General features: G+C 39.5%; 1 protein-coding gene across 4 annotated transcripts; it reads left to right on the top strand.

Annotated features, from left to right (window-relative positions):
- Positions 1–1427: 1427 nt before the first annotated feature.
- Positions 1428–14227, top strand: LOC136280252 (putative leucine-rich repeat-containing protein DDB_G0281931). 4 transcript variants are annotated; one of them, XM_066165216.1, is made up of 3 exons: positions 1428–1560; positions 2069–2226; positions 9911–14227. In XM_066165216.1, exons 2-3 carry the CDS (start codon positions 2079–2081, stop codon positions 13108–13110), a joined length of 3348 nt encoding a protein of 1115 aa, XP_066021313.1. In that variant the 5' UTR covers positions 1428–1560; positions 2069–2078; the 3' UTR covers positions 13111–14227. The 4 variants fall into 4 exon arrangements, with proteins under 4 accessions (XP_066021313.1, XP_066021312.1, XP_066021314.1 ...); XM_066165217.1 differs by lacking the exon at positions 1428–1560 and adding an exon at positions 5887–5963 and having other exon boundaries at positions 2124–2226; XM_066165215.1 differs by lacking the exon at positions 1428–1560 and having other exon boundaries at positions 1969–2226.
- Positions 14228–14691: the final 464 nt, after the last annotated feature.

Consider the following 14691-nt stretch of genomic DNA (forward strand, 5'->3'; position numbering starts at 1 on the left):
TATTACAGGGAGAGTCGTTGGACTGCGGAATTAAGGGAGGGAGGGGGTGAGAGGTGGTGGGGGATATAGTATGTAAGGCCAAGGTGGGATCTCTACCCACATTCTCCAAAGTGTCCCATTCTCCGTTCCTTTCGACAAGCTGACCTATCAACGCCTTACTCGCCATGAAAAATTCTGTCTACGTTGTTTAAGCGACTTATCTTTTATCAAGTTGATCGGGATACAGGATGGCTTCGAAAACTTCACAGTTTTATTCTTCGAAATTGTATCAGGAAACGTTTTCTTCTTACAAATTTCCCAGCAAGGATTATTTTTGGTGCTCATGACTCGACAGACATTTGATAACTATCGCAGGTTTCGAAACTACAGTTTTATTCTTCTAAATTGTATCAGGAAACGCTTTCTTCTTACAAATTTCCCAGCAAGGATTATTTTTGGTGCTCATGACTCGACAGACATTTGATAACTATCGCAGGTTTCGAAATTACAGTTTTATTCTTCTAAATTGTATCAGGAAACGTTTTCTTCTAAAAGGTTTTTTGTTTTATTCTTCTAAATTGTACCAGGAAACCTTGTCGTCTTAAAGGTCTGTTGTTGGCATATTTATTTTATATGAACGAGCGGAATCATGAGGTTGCAAATTATGTTTCACTTCTTTGCAATTCATATTTAAATCGGTTGCTAAATGACGCCAACCAACTCTGTAAAAATTCCCCGCACAGCTTATTTTTAGTGCTCATGACTCAGCAGACATTTTAAAAGTATTACAGGTTTCGAAACTGCATTGATGATTGGACGTATGCGATTTCTGTATATTTCAACCCTAATTATAGAGGCAATCTAGAGTGAAATTTGCAAACTAACCAGCCGTTAATTTGATAAAACCTGCAAAAAAAGCAACTGTGCTCTGTTCACCTGCTTCTTATTCACAGTTCAGGGTAAAAAAAAGACTCGCCGTAATGATATTCAGTCCTCATATCCTGTTCGAAATATCTAGGAAACGCTCCTTCTGAAACTCCTGATAGCTGCTTTCAGTTTAAGTGTTTCTCAAGATCAAAGTAGAACAAACAATAGTAATTGCCTGAAATAACCAGGTGTTAGCCCGCTGAAAGCAAGTAATGATAATCTCACTTGAATGACCTACTCAGGGACTGCAATTTCTCCTTTAAAAATCTTTTTTTTTTCTTATGAACGCCTTCCTCTCTTTTTCACGATCTGTTTAGCTTTATTAGTTTTCTAGAATTCAACAAAGAATTAAAATAAGAGTGTTGAAATGAACTCCGCCTGGAGCTGTACATTCACTTCCGCACACTTGCTTCCTTTTTAACGTATCACTGGCATTCTTATTTTAGAAATCATGACAGGTGTCCAAAATAGCTCTCGTTACGCCCGTTTGCAATTTGATGTGCAAATGAAAGGAACACCGTGTAAACGATACTCTTACAGAGCTGGAAACATGGCCAAGTGCGAAACCCACAAGGAAGCTTCGCGGACCAGAGCATCACGAGGCGATAGCCGGGTGCAACCTCTAGCTTCTTGAGTGCTAAGAAAACCTCCCAAGTATATTCATAACTTGATAGTTGCACGCTGCACGCTAACCATTTCTTTTGTAACATTAAGACTTTCAAACATCTTTCGTTTCGTGTAGAAAACAAAAAAGCAAAACAAACTGACGTCAGCATGCAACCCACAGGCAAATGGATCGAGCATATTATCCGCAGATTGTTGATCTGGTCTGTTTTGACTTAGGTTGACGACGGAGAAATGCGATTATTAGTTTATTTGAATGTTGGTTCTTTATTTTCATACATGCATGAACATGTCTTGACGAAGAGGAAAAAAATAATTAAGCTGGGTAAGTCCCGCGGAAATTATTCCGCTCTATACTTAGCTGCAGATTTACTTCCGCACACCTACTTCCTTTTCAACGCATCACTGGCACACTTATTTTAGAAATCATGAAAGGCCTCCAAAATTTTCCAAGGCGCTTAAAAGTGCCATGGCATGACGCCCGTCTGCAATTTAATGTGCAATTAAAGGGAACACTGTGTAAATGATACTCTTACAGACCTGAAAACATGGCCAGGTTCGGAACCCAGAAGGAAGCTTCGCGGACCAAAAGCATCAAATTTCCGTTTCCGTTTATTTTCCTGGGCATCGTTTTTTACCAAATAGTTGGTTTTCAAGTTGGACAAGCTGAAACATTGTGGCCTCGAGATACTTATGGTGAGTACAAGGGAATAGAGTTATGGCGTAGTAAACACTTGAGTCATGTGATTTCAATTTCGAGTTATGGATGCACGCGAAAAGTTGCTAAGCACGGAAAAAGCATCAGAGTCCGTGAGTCCGTCCGGAGTTAAGCTTCTTGAGTGCTAAGAAAACCTCTGAAGTGTATCCATAACTTGATGGTTGTACGCTGCACGCTACCATTTCTTTTATAACATTAAGACTTTCAAACATCTTTCGTTTCGTGTAGAAAACAAAAAAGCAAAACAAACTGACGTCAGCATGCTACCCACGGGCAAATGGATCGAGCATATTATCCGCAGATTGTTGATCTGGTCTGTTTTGACTTAGTTGACGACGGAGGAATATGATTATTAGTTTATTTGAATATTGGTTCTTGATTTTCATGCATGCATGAACATGTCTTAACGAAGAGGAAAAAAATGATTAAGCTGGGTAAGTCCCGCGGAAATTATTCCGTTGTATACTAAAGGCTGTACCACGATATAAAATTCATTTTGAAAGTCTTGTTAAGCAAGAAGGTTTTTCTCGTCATCTTTGAAATGTTTACTTCTCCTATAAAATTGTCGTGTCATACTTTTAAGAGCGCTTGTCTGTAAAAATTAAAGATATCGCGGCAAGGGTGGAAAATTCGATTTCTTTCTTATTTTAATGTTAGATAGGCTAGGCTATAACCAAAATCACTGCATACTTTTTTTGGCGAAATATCTTTTTATTTCAGGAAAAAATACAAATAACGAAATTCCGTTAAAATCGTCATTTTTAGCAGAAAATTATTGCACGAGTTTGAGAGCTTCGCGTGCAAAAACGAATCACTATCTCGTCTTTTAAACACTCAAATCTTCTTTATCGATCTCATAAGACCTCACAAAATGATTTTTGTAAACATTGCGCTCTTCTTTACGCTTATAACAATTTAATTTCGAAAGCATGCATTTCTCTTCAGTAAAAATACTTCGTGAATAAAATTAATTTTCACCATGTGCTAAACCTTCAAATGGATTAAACTTTTGGTGGTTGAATTTCGAAAAGATGTTCTCAATACGACTGTAAAAATTTGTTTGGGCAAATGATTGAGAGCGATTCAAAAGCTTTTCAAAGTCCGTTAAAATGCAGTTATTTGACCTTTTGCGGTCAACATTCCATTTTAATATGTTTTAACCAATATGAGGCCGAAAAATATGCATAGAAACATATTTGCAAATGCTCTAACTTCATTTACAGCAGAAGACCGATCCAGATACCATTTTAGTGTAATTCTCTTGTCGTTCGTCCTGTTTAGGTTTGTATAAATGACAGCGTCCGATGAAACCACCAGCCCTGTCGAACACCATCTTGTTGTCAAACGTTCGATATCTTTCTTCACTGTAGCATCTTATTCAATGGTTCAGTTGACTGCGAGTATTGCTAAAAGATTACATTTGACAGTTTAATTCAATGCTAAACTGAGTTGACTACAAACATGTACGTCTTTTGAGTATTTGGGTTGTCACGCAATACCGGTGACATGGGAACTTTAGGGGGTAGGTGAAGGGCAAAACTCCGTATAAATAAGCACTATCAGAATTGAAAATACAAAATATTTAGGGGTGTTTTTCTTTCCACTAAAATTGCAAGGAATACCCCGAATAGTATGAAAGAGAACCTTTCGTACATTTTTACTGCGCCATGCTACAAAACGCAGAGGTGGGGATGTGTGGCTTATGAGAGGCAGGGGTGCTATGTTCCGTGGCCAATGGGAACTTGGGGGCTTGCAAAAGGGAGTAGTACTATTAACCACTATTAACAGACCCAACTAACGTTTAAAACCTTAAGCTACAGAGGGGCCGACATATGTGCGCTAGGCACAAAATAAGGTCGATCTCATCTTCAGGAACGGTAAATTTGAAAGCCGACCTATGACTTGCGATATTCTTGGTGCATGAAAGTAAAGGAACAATTTCCGTTTCACACTTTCGATCTCTAGTGTCGTAACAACAAACTCCGCCAATAAGCGACTTGAACGAACAACAACCTTCCAGTTATGTAACAAAGTTGACCGTGTAAGTAAGTGTATTTGTGAAAAACAAAGTCCGAAGCCCCGCTTCTAAGCAAATAATAGGTATCGTAAATTACCATAAACCAGGTTTTGTTTACTCAGGCTTACTACTTTTAGCAGGTACTAAATTTAGCTTTTTAACGAGTATTAGCCAAAGGCCCGATCTCCGCGACTTACATGTAAGAGATTTCGATGTTCACAAGAACAAAAAATCTGAGCAGCAGAGTGACGTCTTGTTACTTTCCCCTTCCCATACCCCCTAAAAAATAACTTTCCATTGTATGATTTGCATTGCGTGACGACTCTTCGTATACAACACAACGTTGAATGCAACACATGTGTAGTGCCACTTTTCAAAGCATCGATCAGATCTGCTGCACCGCAAACCGAACAACACTCACAGTCAACTGAACCGCTGGATAAGATGCCATAGTGCAGAAAGATGTCAAACGTTTTACAACGAAGGTTGGTGACAGTTCGCAGATTGACAGACAGTTTCATCGGACGTTATAAATACGACGAGCGACAAGACAACCACAGTAAAATGGTCTTTGGATGTTTCTTCTACAGCAAATGAGGTTAGAGCATTTGGAAATGTGTACCCATGTACATTTCCCGGCCTTATATGGGTTGAAATATATTAAAATATGTGTGTGACTCGCGACTGGAATATTGAGCGCGAAAGGTCAAATAACTGCATTTTAACAGGATTTGAAAAGCTTTTGTATCGCTCTCAATCATTTGCCCAAAGAAATTTTTACAGTAATATTGAGAACATCTTTTCGCAATTCTACCGCCAAAAGCTTAATCCATTTGAAGGTTTAGCACATGCTGAAAATTACCTTTACTCACAAAGTACTTTTACTGAAGAGAAATGTATGCTTTCGAATTTAAATTATTTTACACGCAAAGAGGAACGCAGTGTTTACAAAAATCGTTTTGTAAGGTCTTATGAGCTTGAAAAAGAAGATTTGAGTGTTAAAAAGACGAGATAGTGATTTGTATTTGAACGTGAAGCCCTCAAACTTGTGCGATAATTTGCTGCTAAAAATGACGATTTTAACGGAATTTTGATATTTGTATTTTTCTCTGAAATAAAACGATATTTTGCCAAAAAAAGTATCCAGTGATTTTAGTCATAGTCTAGCCTATCTAATATTAAAATAAGAAAGAAATCGAATTTTTCACCCTTGCCGCGAAATTAAGAATTTGTCTGATTTTTACAGATAAGCGCTCTTAAAACGAAGGGTTGTTCATCAATTCTAATTAGCAAGTTGTGCTAAATACTTTGCTCTAGTAATTGACTTTCGGAGGTTATGCATCACTCAAGATTGATTTTTGACCATAATAGTTGAAATTCGTTTTGTATTGAAGGCCTATTTCCAACTTTGATGCCACGCGGTCGTTTGTTTTTGTTTTGAACCACCGCTCCTGTTTAAATAGCGCCTCTGATTGGTCAGTTATTTTTACCTTGTCACGTCTCAAAATACCTTCTGCCTTTTCTCCGATGAATTTGAAGAACTTATCAAAATAATTCTGTTTAAAACAGTTCTGTGCGTTTTAATCCGGTACGGAATTAGATGAATCCATTGATTTTGTAGATTCCGAGGCAGTAAACGCTTATGGATCGGTTGTTGCCAAAGAGGAACGCGAAAATCCCTGCGACCATTCGAAGAAGGTGAAAATGTTGATCCACCACGTTTGCTTTCATTCATCAATTTTTTTTAATTGAAGTTTGCCATCCTTGTTAAATAGGACTAAGGGTCAGTTGAAGTTTCCTGCCCGTGGAGAGGAACTTGGGCTCGAAAGAGTGGTCGAGGTTGTTGTCCATGAAAAGCAGCAAATAAGAATTGTAACACAAACTGTCAGAGTCGCTAACGTTCCTGCAATGAAGTGACTAAACTTGGAATAATTAAACGTCCGGCAGCCCGTTTTTTTCCATATTTCTCTTCGAAATTCAAAAAATATTTATACGAAAATGTTCTACCTTTATTTACAATCCTCAAGCGCTTCCAGGCAGCCCAAAATTTCGAACTTAATATTTTTCGCTAACCCTGTATACATAGTAAGAAGCCATCCAAGCGCTTGACACTTTCAGGTAGCCCAAAATTTCGAACTTGATATTTTTCGCTAACCTTGCATACAGAGTATGAAGCCATCCAAGCGCTCGACACTGAAAAACGTTTTAGTGACAAGGCTGGACTCGGTCCTCAAATAATTCCATATTTCTCTTTGAATTATACCAATTTTTCGTTGGAAAATATTCTTCCTTCATTTACAATCCTCAAGCGCTTCAAGAAAGTGAAAGGCAAGCTGCAACCAAACCTCTCCAATTAATTCTAGATCAAAGGTCAAACGTTACCAATGGTAATCAAAGGGTATGGAGCAATGAAGGATCGTTACCTCGCATTTTGAAGAGTGTGATATTAACGAGTTAGTCTTGCACCATTTGTTAAGCTCGTCGAGCGCGTTGCTTAGTAAGTAACATGCTTTATTAACGGTAGATCCGATGCAGTAAACTGTAGTATCGTCAGCATACAGGAAGAGATTGCCTGATGTCACAGCTTACGGCATGTCGTAGGTGTACAAACTCAACAAAACTGGGCCTGGCACTGATCTTTGTGGGAGGCCGCATGTCACATTAAACTCTTCCGACTAAGTAAAGTTCACAACTGTAACCTGTGTCCGGTGATTCAGATAATTTGCGAGCCAAGAGGAGATTGCCCTCGCTTCTAAATATGCTCTTCAAGTTATGTAGCAGGTTATTATGAGATACGTATTCAAAGGCTTTACGAAAATCAATAAAGGTGGTAGCGGCCACTGAATTATTATTAACAGCTTTTCAATAACTTACTTTCTTACGATGGGAAATTAATAACTGGGTCGAGTGGCCCTTGCAGAAGGCCCGTTGCCTCTCAGTCAGTATTTCGCCTTCCGTAACATGCTTCAGCATCGTGTCAGATGCACACGATTCCAAGATCTCACTTAGAAGGCTTAGTAGAGAGATGGTTCGATAGTTACTCCTGTTAGAAGGATCGTCCTTTTTAAAAAGGGGGCATAAGCTAGTGAACTTTCTTCCTTTGGCTAAAGGCTTATCCTTGGTCAATGCTCATCGAATACAGCTTAGTAAGAGGCGAGACGATTGCTAGCTCGGCTAACCTTAGCAACTTGCGAGTACTCCAGTCCGGCCCCGCAACCTTATTTGAATTTAAGACCCTAATTTTCCTGGATACCGACTCCTCAGAAATTGAGAAGGGCGAAAGTGTTTGAATTGGTGTAACATCGTAACATCAAGTGCGGTTTCTCGAAATTCCTGTTCCCATTGTTACGAATGTATTAATCAGGTTTGCATTCAGTCTTTGTCTCGCACAGCAAGGGTTTTATCGTTCAGCTTTGTTGGTCTAACCTGCGGTATTCTTTTGGTGTTTGCAGTATTGGAGAGTACTTTCCAATGCGCAGAAGTGGATTTCGTTGAATCAATGTTTTCACAAAAGAATATAACTTTTGCTCGTCTTTCGTTGGTTGTTCTTTCATTCCTAACCTTCTTGTAATTCGCCCCTGCAGTTTGGTCTCCAGTGCTCTCAGTGGACTTATTCATCTTTTTCCTTATTTCATTTGTAGTCTACGGGTCGCTCTTACTGCTTATTTAAATCATGTTGAAAGGTACGTGTTCATCGCAGATTCATTAAACATCAAGCTCCATTCTTATTGTGCATCATCTTCATCTTCGAAAACATCAGCTATATAGAATGGTGTACAAGAGAGGTCTGCGTAGAATTCCTCTGAATTTTAAAAAAACCCTTGAAATTTCTAATGGTAATAATTCATGAAGGCGGAAACCTTTACCTTAGTTTTAGAGTGGCATAATTTAGGTTTTGATTGGTAAATATCAGCGGTAACACACCTTTTATGTTGATTAGTTCCGGCTTGGATCAACGTCATGCTCATTTCTAGTACTTAACGCGAACTTGCTGCAGTGCATAAAGCAAATTATCGAAACATTTTACATGATACGGTAATCTTAAGGAAACTTTTCTAATATTCGAGGGTACGAACGGTTCTCGGCTACGGGTTTTTAAATTAGCAAAAAGGTTTAGAGAAAAGCACACTAAAGTTTGTTAGTTTAGAGAAAAAGAATTTCGTTGCCTTTCTAACACCCTTTTAACATGTTTGAGGAATCTATTGCTTAACTAAACCTTCATGAAAGGGGCTCCATTTTCTACAGATAAAATATATACACAGGTAACTCTTTAGTCAAATTACATTTTCAACGCGAAAGGTATGTATCCAGGCGGGGCATTCCCGCACAAATCTTCGTGGGGTGGATTCAACCACCAATCACCAACCCTTCCCCTCCCCTCCAAGCATTCTGCTCTTGTTTCTTAAATTTTCAAACATCGTCTTGGTATTCTGCTTGGTTCACGATCACGTTTACACACACGATGAGATATGCTTCCCTCGGTTCACATTAGATGTCCCAGTTGAAATAGCATGTTTCTCGATGGAAGGTTCGCTTATTAATGTTCGCCCATAAAGAGATCTCTTATAGGGTTCGCTGACTGACCCGTTCTGAAAAAGCTCGACATCTTTTAGTGTGGGTCTGCCACAGAAGCTGTCTGCATATTTTGTATACGTTATGAGCCTTTTATACGCAGTGTATTTTAGTTTAGGCTGTACAATACCAAGAAGGATCGGTCATTATTTATCCTGAGGGAGGGGGAAAGGAGAAAGTTTGGCTGTATCAGGATTTACTTATCCCCCTCGCTCCCCCTTCCGACGCAAACACACCCTTAAGGCTCTGCTGAATATTGTTGTGTTCCTCCCTTCATTGGCAGTTGATTCCCAGTCTATTTTCTACGGTCCCTCCTTTTGCTGATCCCTACTCCGTTCTTTCTAAAAGGAACGTGATCATGCAAAATCTTCATTCCACCCCCCTCCCCCTGGTGATAATAATGAATCGTCCCTCACACAATTATTTAACCGAAGAGATTTTCCCGGAGGTTTCAACGCGATAAACTAGCGCAGTTTGTTGGGAGAACAAGTTTAGAGCTTGATTACTCAATCAGTATATATCCCACGTAGGTTTGACAAGTTTTATCAAATAGCCCTACCCCCTCCCTCCCTTCCCCCTTTTCTTGGTCCCATATTATTCATTGTTGTTGGTTGAGCCTATACACCTGGATTCTAATGTTGACTTTCAATTGCCCTCCTCTCTGTCCGTTATAAAGTGGCGAAATAGGTTTTTTTTTTACTTTAGCAAGTTAAGAAAGTCTTAAGTTAGAAAAAAATGGAAGAAATTTTATTGCCTGGTGAGGAGGGGGGATGGGAATTTGGGATGGAGCACAGAGGTTTTTGGGAAAACGGAGGAGAACCAGTCATCGCCAACAGAATATAAAGGGAGGAACCATAAAGAGGAACTTCCACTCAACTGCCAGTGAGTGGGGATCATAGGAACATTACAAAACCTTAAGGTCCTTAAGGGGGATCAAGAAAATATTAATCATGACCCTACAAAAATCTTACAGCCCCTCCCAACCCCCTTCCCCGTACCCAAGAATCTCTGACACCGTAGTTTTTCAAATGGCTAAGTCATCAATACATAAATATTTCATCTTTATCCAACAGACTTGCAAATGTTCCTGAGAGTCGAAGGAAAAGACTGTTTGCGACGCATTGTTATTCAAGGAACCTTTCCAAATTACACCTATGACACCTCTTTTACACATGAGCAAGAAAGAAAAGTTCTTCTAGATATTTACACATATACAAATGGCAAGCAATGGTATAATAGCAGTGGATGGAATAGTTCAATAGAGCACTGTTCCTGGTATGGAGTCACGTGTCACGGCAATTCATACATCAAGTCCATTGTGCTGCCCTTCAACAACTTGAATGGCTCTCTCCCTTCCAATTTGTGGAAAATACGAAACTTATTTTCTTTGTGCGTGCCTGGTAACCCAAGCCTTCGTGGTAGACTCGGGGACTTTTTGTTTGGAAATATGAGTTTATTGCTGACCTTAGTCATCAGTGCTTCCTCTGTTTCTGGCGAGATCCCTCAGGATATCGTCAATCTTACAAATCTGCAATTCTTTGTAGCCAGTCCTATGGACGGAGAAGGCCTCACGGGACAGTTGCCAAGAGACTTAGGAAATATGAAGGAGCTACGGATGCTGGATATTGGCGGGAATAATATAACTGGACAAATACCCAGAAGTATTTCGAAACTGACAAAACTTTATGATCTTACCTTACGAAACACCCCCGGGATGATGTCTGGAAACCTTTCCGACATATTTGCAATACCTTCGTTGGCGGATGTCTGCGTATCTGGAGTGAATTTAGTAGGAGAGATACCTCGAAAGTTTCCACCAAACATAGCTATCCTTTTATTTCCTGGAAATAATATATCCGGTAAGCTTCCAGAAATATTTCCGAACAACAGTGCCCTGCGAAACCTTAATCTTGCAAACAATCGTCTTACGGGAGACATTCCCGGCCATCTGCTTTTAAAACCACTTGATATTTTAGATCTATCTCAAAACAGGTTTACGTCAATTAATGAAGGCAAGCCATGGTCAAAAGATGACGTGGGAAGCATTAGTCTTCACTTATCGTTGGCCGAAAATAGAGGCTTGGCAATTGATTTTCAAAGTTTCATGGGGCTTTTTAATAGCACAGTGACCTTATCTGTCATAAATGTAAGCTACTGTGATATAAAAAGTCCTGTCTTGCCGAACCTGTTCAACTTCTTACGATTGTCCTCTTTCGATTTAAGTGGCAATAACTTTTATGGGGAATTACCTGATTTTTTTGGCGATGTCTCAGTTCTATCATATATTGACGTTTCTGCAAATAACTTATCAGGTTCTCTACCATTAGGAACTCAAAATTTCATGGCTCTTCAATACTTAGATATTTCAGGAAATCCTTTCATGAGGAAAGGAACAAGCATATCGGGAAATACCTTTCAGCCAGACTTTTCAAGAATGATCAGGCCTCATCAAGGAGATCACTATACGTGTCCCGAAGGGCGCTTTACGTTCAATAATGGACGTATTCGGTTAGATCCTACATTTTACCAATACAAGTATTGTATCTGCGACGCTCATTTTTACGGAGATAATGGACTTTGTAAATCATGCATGGACGGAGGGACGTGCAACCAAGTTGATGTCAATACCTTGGAGGATATCCGCCCAAACATCATGAGGATAGCTCCCGGCTACTGGCCATCGCCTAATTCTAAGAATGTTACTCATCTCGTCAAGTGTCCAGTACCTGCTGCGTGCAATCCGCTGGCTTCTTGCACCTGTCGCCTTGGCACATTACCCAACGATCCGCATTTATCCCACACCAAACGTCTATCGCCAAATTTAATCACGACATGCGACCAGTCCCACATATGTCATTCAGGAAACACTGACAGATTCTGCTCTCGTTGTGAAGAAGGATTTTATAAAATTGGCGGATTGTGCTACCAATGTGTGAAAGGAGATCTTACTTACTACTACTTTTTCATTCCTATTTTTGCCATTTCTTTCTTTGTTCTGCTTTGGTCATTTTTTTATTTCAACTTGCGACCTGTTAAATGGTTCATGGTAACAGCAGTACATTTTCTCTTAATGCTGATCTTTATGCTTTTGGAATTTTTACCCACTTGGGTTTTTAAATTGAACCTGGTGGTTTTCGTGTTGTGTATGACTAGTCGAGGGAAAGGTTCAAAGTCACTCATCAGCATCGCAGTGTTTTATATTCAAACCCTGGACTTCATGGTTTCTAGCTCAAACGTTTGGCCTCCAAAAATCATTGCAGCTCAAAGCTACTTGAGTAGCTACTGGAATTTGTATTTCCCTTCACTTTCATGCGATTTACCTTCTCTTTTCAATCCTGTTGGTAAGTTTGCTTTTATTCTCCTTCTTCCAATTGGTTTCTTGGCACTTGTGGGTGTCTACTTTATAGTTATGCTGAGCTACAACAAGGTTCGTCCCCGAGAAGGACGAATGGAAAATGTTCACTTTAAATGCCGTCAAAGTGCCTTTTTCTGTTTAAGTTTCACTTACTTTCCAGTTGTAAAGCAAACTCTTTCCATCTTACGCCCATGCCAAAATGACCGTGATGTTCTGTACATGCCAAATTCCCCTTGGATAGAATGCACATCTGTTACTTACAGAACGCTATCAGCTCTTGGTTTTGTCTCCGTAGTGGTCTACGTGATTGGGTTTCCTTTGCTTCTCTCCTCACTCATGTTCTTCTTCTTTCGAAAAAGAAACAGCATGAGCCAAGACGATCGTGAAAAACTTGACACGTGGCTTGGTCCTGCTTATTTACCTTACAAACCAAGGTATCAGCAGTACTTTGAGATTGTAATGCTACTCCGTCGCCTGTTACTAGCCATTGCGTTATCCATAATTTCGTCTTCCTCTACTTTACAAACCTTCGCTGTCTGGGTCCTTCTCGTGGGCTTTGCTATAATTCATCTGTGTTTTCATCCTTATAACGATCTTCCTCATCACAAGTTTGCTTCTGAAAACTTTTTTGAGCCCCTTGTTTTGCTGGTGCTTTCAATGTCCTTCATACTGTTGAGGTTCTCGGCCATGGAAAGCTCCATGAGTTATTCAGCAGCATATGTGTGGATTGTAATTGTTATTAACTCTTGCATTCTTCTCCTATTAATGGGCGTTATTTTCTACCGTCTTATAATAACTGGGTATGAAGATTCTCATGGGTGCTCTTATGGCGGAAGCGGCGTGAATGAAGAAAGAACCAATTTGCTGTCCGTGAACAGCCAACATTGGGGAGACACAGAAGTCGACGACATCGACTAATTTAAATTTTTTTCCTATCTGAACGTCCTGCATAATTAACTATCATAGATACAGTTGATACTCATCGTTCAAGATCTTGTGACTTAAGCCTACTACTTAATTTTGGCTCCAACCAAAAAGTTTATTACTATAGTTACAAGTTTCAGTTTTCAGTCTAAAACCACCTAAAAGACCGTGGCGTCGTTTAGGGAATTGTATTTGTTAACTCTATAATATGTTGGGGTTATAGATTCTTTCCTCTTTCGGTGTTATTTTTCCGGTTCTAAAAGATTAGTAGTCTAAAAAACGATGAAAACAAAAGACAGCCCGAGGTTAAAACTATATCACAACATAACACGGGCCAGTAAAGGTAGAGAAAGAGTTCTTCTCCCTAATTCATTGTGTATCCAAAGAGCTCCGTGTAATCACTTTTGAAATAGATGGCGTTTCTGTAGGTTTTCTAGTTGAGTGCGTTGGGTACTTTATGTCGAATGTTATTTTATGAACGCTGGTTATGTATTAGACGTTTTTCTGTATCGAGCACCTTTGATATGAAATCAAGGGGGATATTTGTTGGTTCAGGGATGAAATACATGTCTAGGTATAATGCAACAATGACTTAAGGTACTCTTCTCTGTTTATGGAATATGGATTTTCATTCAAGTTTGATTAAGTGGCATACTGAGTCTTAGGTACAAAAACAATGTTTAGCTACTACTATGTTAGAGTTGTTCATCTTTATCTCTACCATGCCACAGAAGATACAGCCGAACAGAACACAAGAAAGCTACGCTCTATGGAAATCTGTTCAGTGAAACCTGCTCTTGTTTCTGGAGCGCGTTTTACTCTCAGTGACTGTAATTAACGAGCATGTTTCCTGCTCAGATCGTTTTTTAACTTCTTCAGAGGGAGGGGCTGTGGGGTATTAGCCGCCCCCCCCCCCCCCACTTAAAAAAAAACTTGTCCCACTTAGCTTGTCCTCATCCTCTGCTTTAATGGCTGAAGCTCATACGTTCGTCTTTAGTCTAGCTCAGCATTAACTTGTAAGATATATATATCGATATCTTGAACCAAGTTTTTTTTCAAGTGTCAGAGAAAATGATATACTACACGTTTCTATATTAAAACTTTAAAACTCAGTTTTGTACTAAGTTTAAGGTATCTTGAATTAAAACTTTCTCTGCAATGTGGAAGTAATCATTTACGATACGAACAAATATTACAGGGAGAGTCGTTGGGCTGCGGAATTAAGGGAGGGAGGGGGTGAGAGGTGATGGGGGATATCGTATGTAAGGCCAAGGTGGGATCTCTACCCACATTCTCTGAAGTGTCCTATTCTCCGTTCCTTTCGACAAGCTGACCTATCAACGCCTTACCCGCCATGAAAAATTCTGTCTACGTTATCAAGTTGATCGGGATACAGGATGGCTTCGAAAACTTCACAGTTTTATTCTTCGAAATTGTATCAGGAAACGTTGTCTTCTTACAAATTTCCCAGCAAGGCTTATTTTTGGTGCTCATGACTCGACAGACATTTGATAACTATCGCAGGTTTCGAAACTACAGTTTTTCTTCTAAATTGTATCAGGAGACGTTTTCTTC

The sequence above is a fragment of the Pocillopora verrucosa genome, chromosome 4 (genome assembly GCF_036669915.1).
Source record: "Pocillopora verrucosa isolate sample1 chromosome 4, ASM3666991v2, whole genome shotgun sequence".
NCBI lineage: Eukaryota > Metazoa > Cnidaria > Anthozoa > Scleractinia > Pocilloporidae > Pocillopora > Pocillopora verrucosa.

What these genes read in the sequence shown, in the direction of transcription:
- LOC136280252 (XM_066165216.1), top strand. Translation starts at nt 2,079, where the DNA reads ATGGCCAGGTTCGGAACCCAGAAGGAAGCTTCGCGGACCAAAAGCATC. An exon ending in GTGGCCTCGAGATACTTATG is followed by an intron (nt 2,227 to 9,910) that starts GTGAGTACAAGG and finishes TTTATCCAACAG; the next exon opens with ACTTGCAAATGTTCCTGAGA.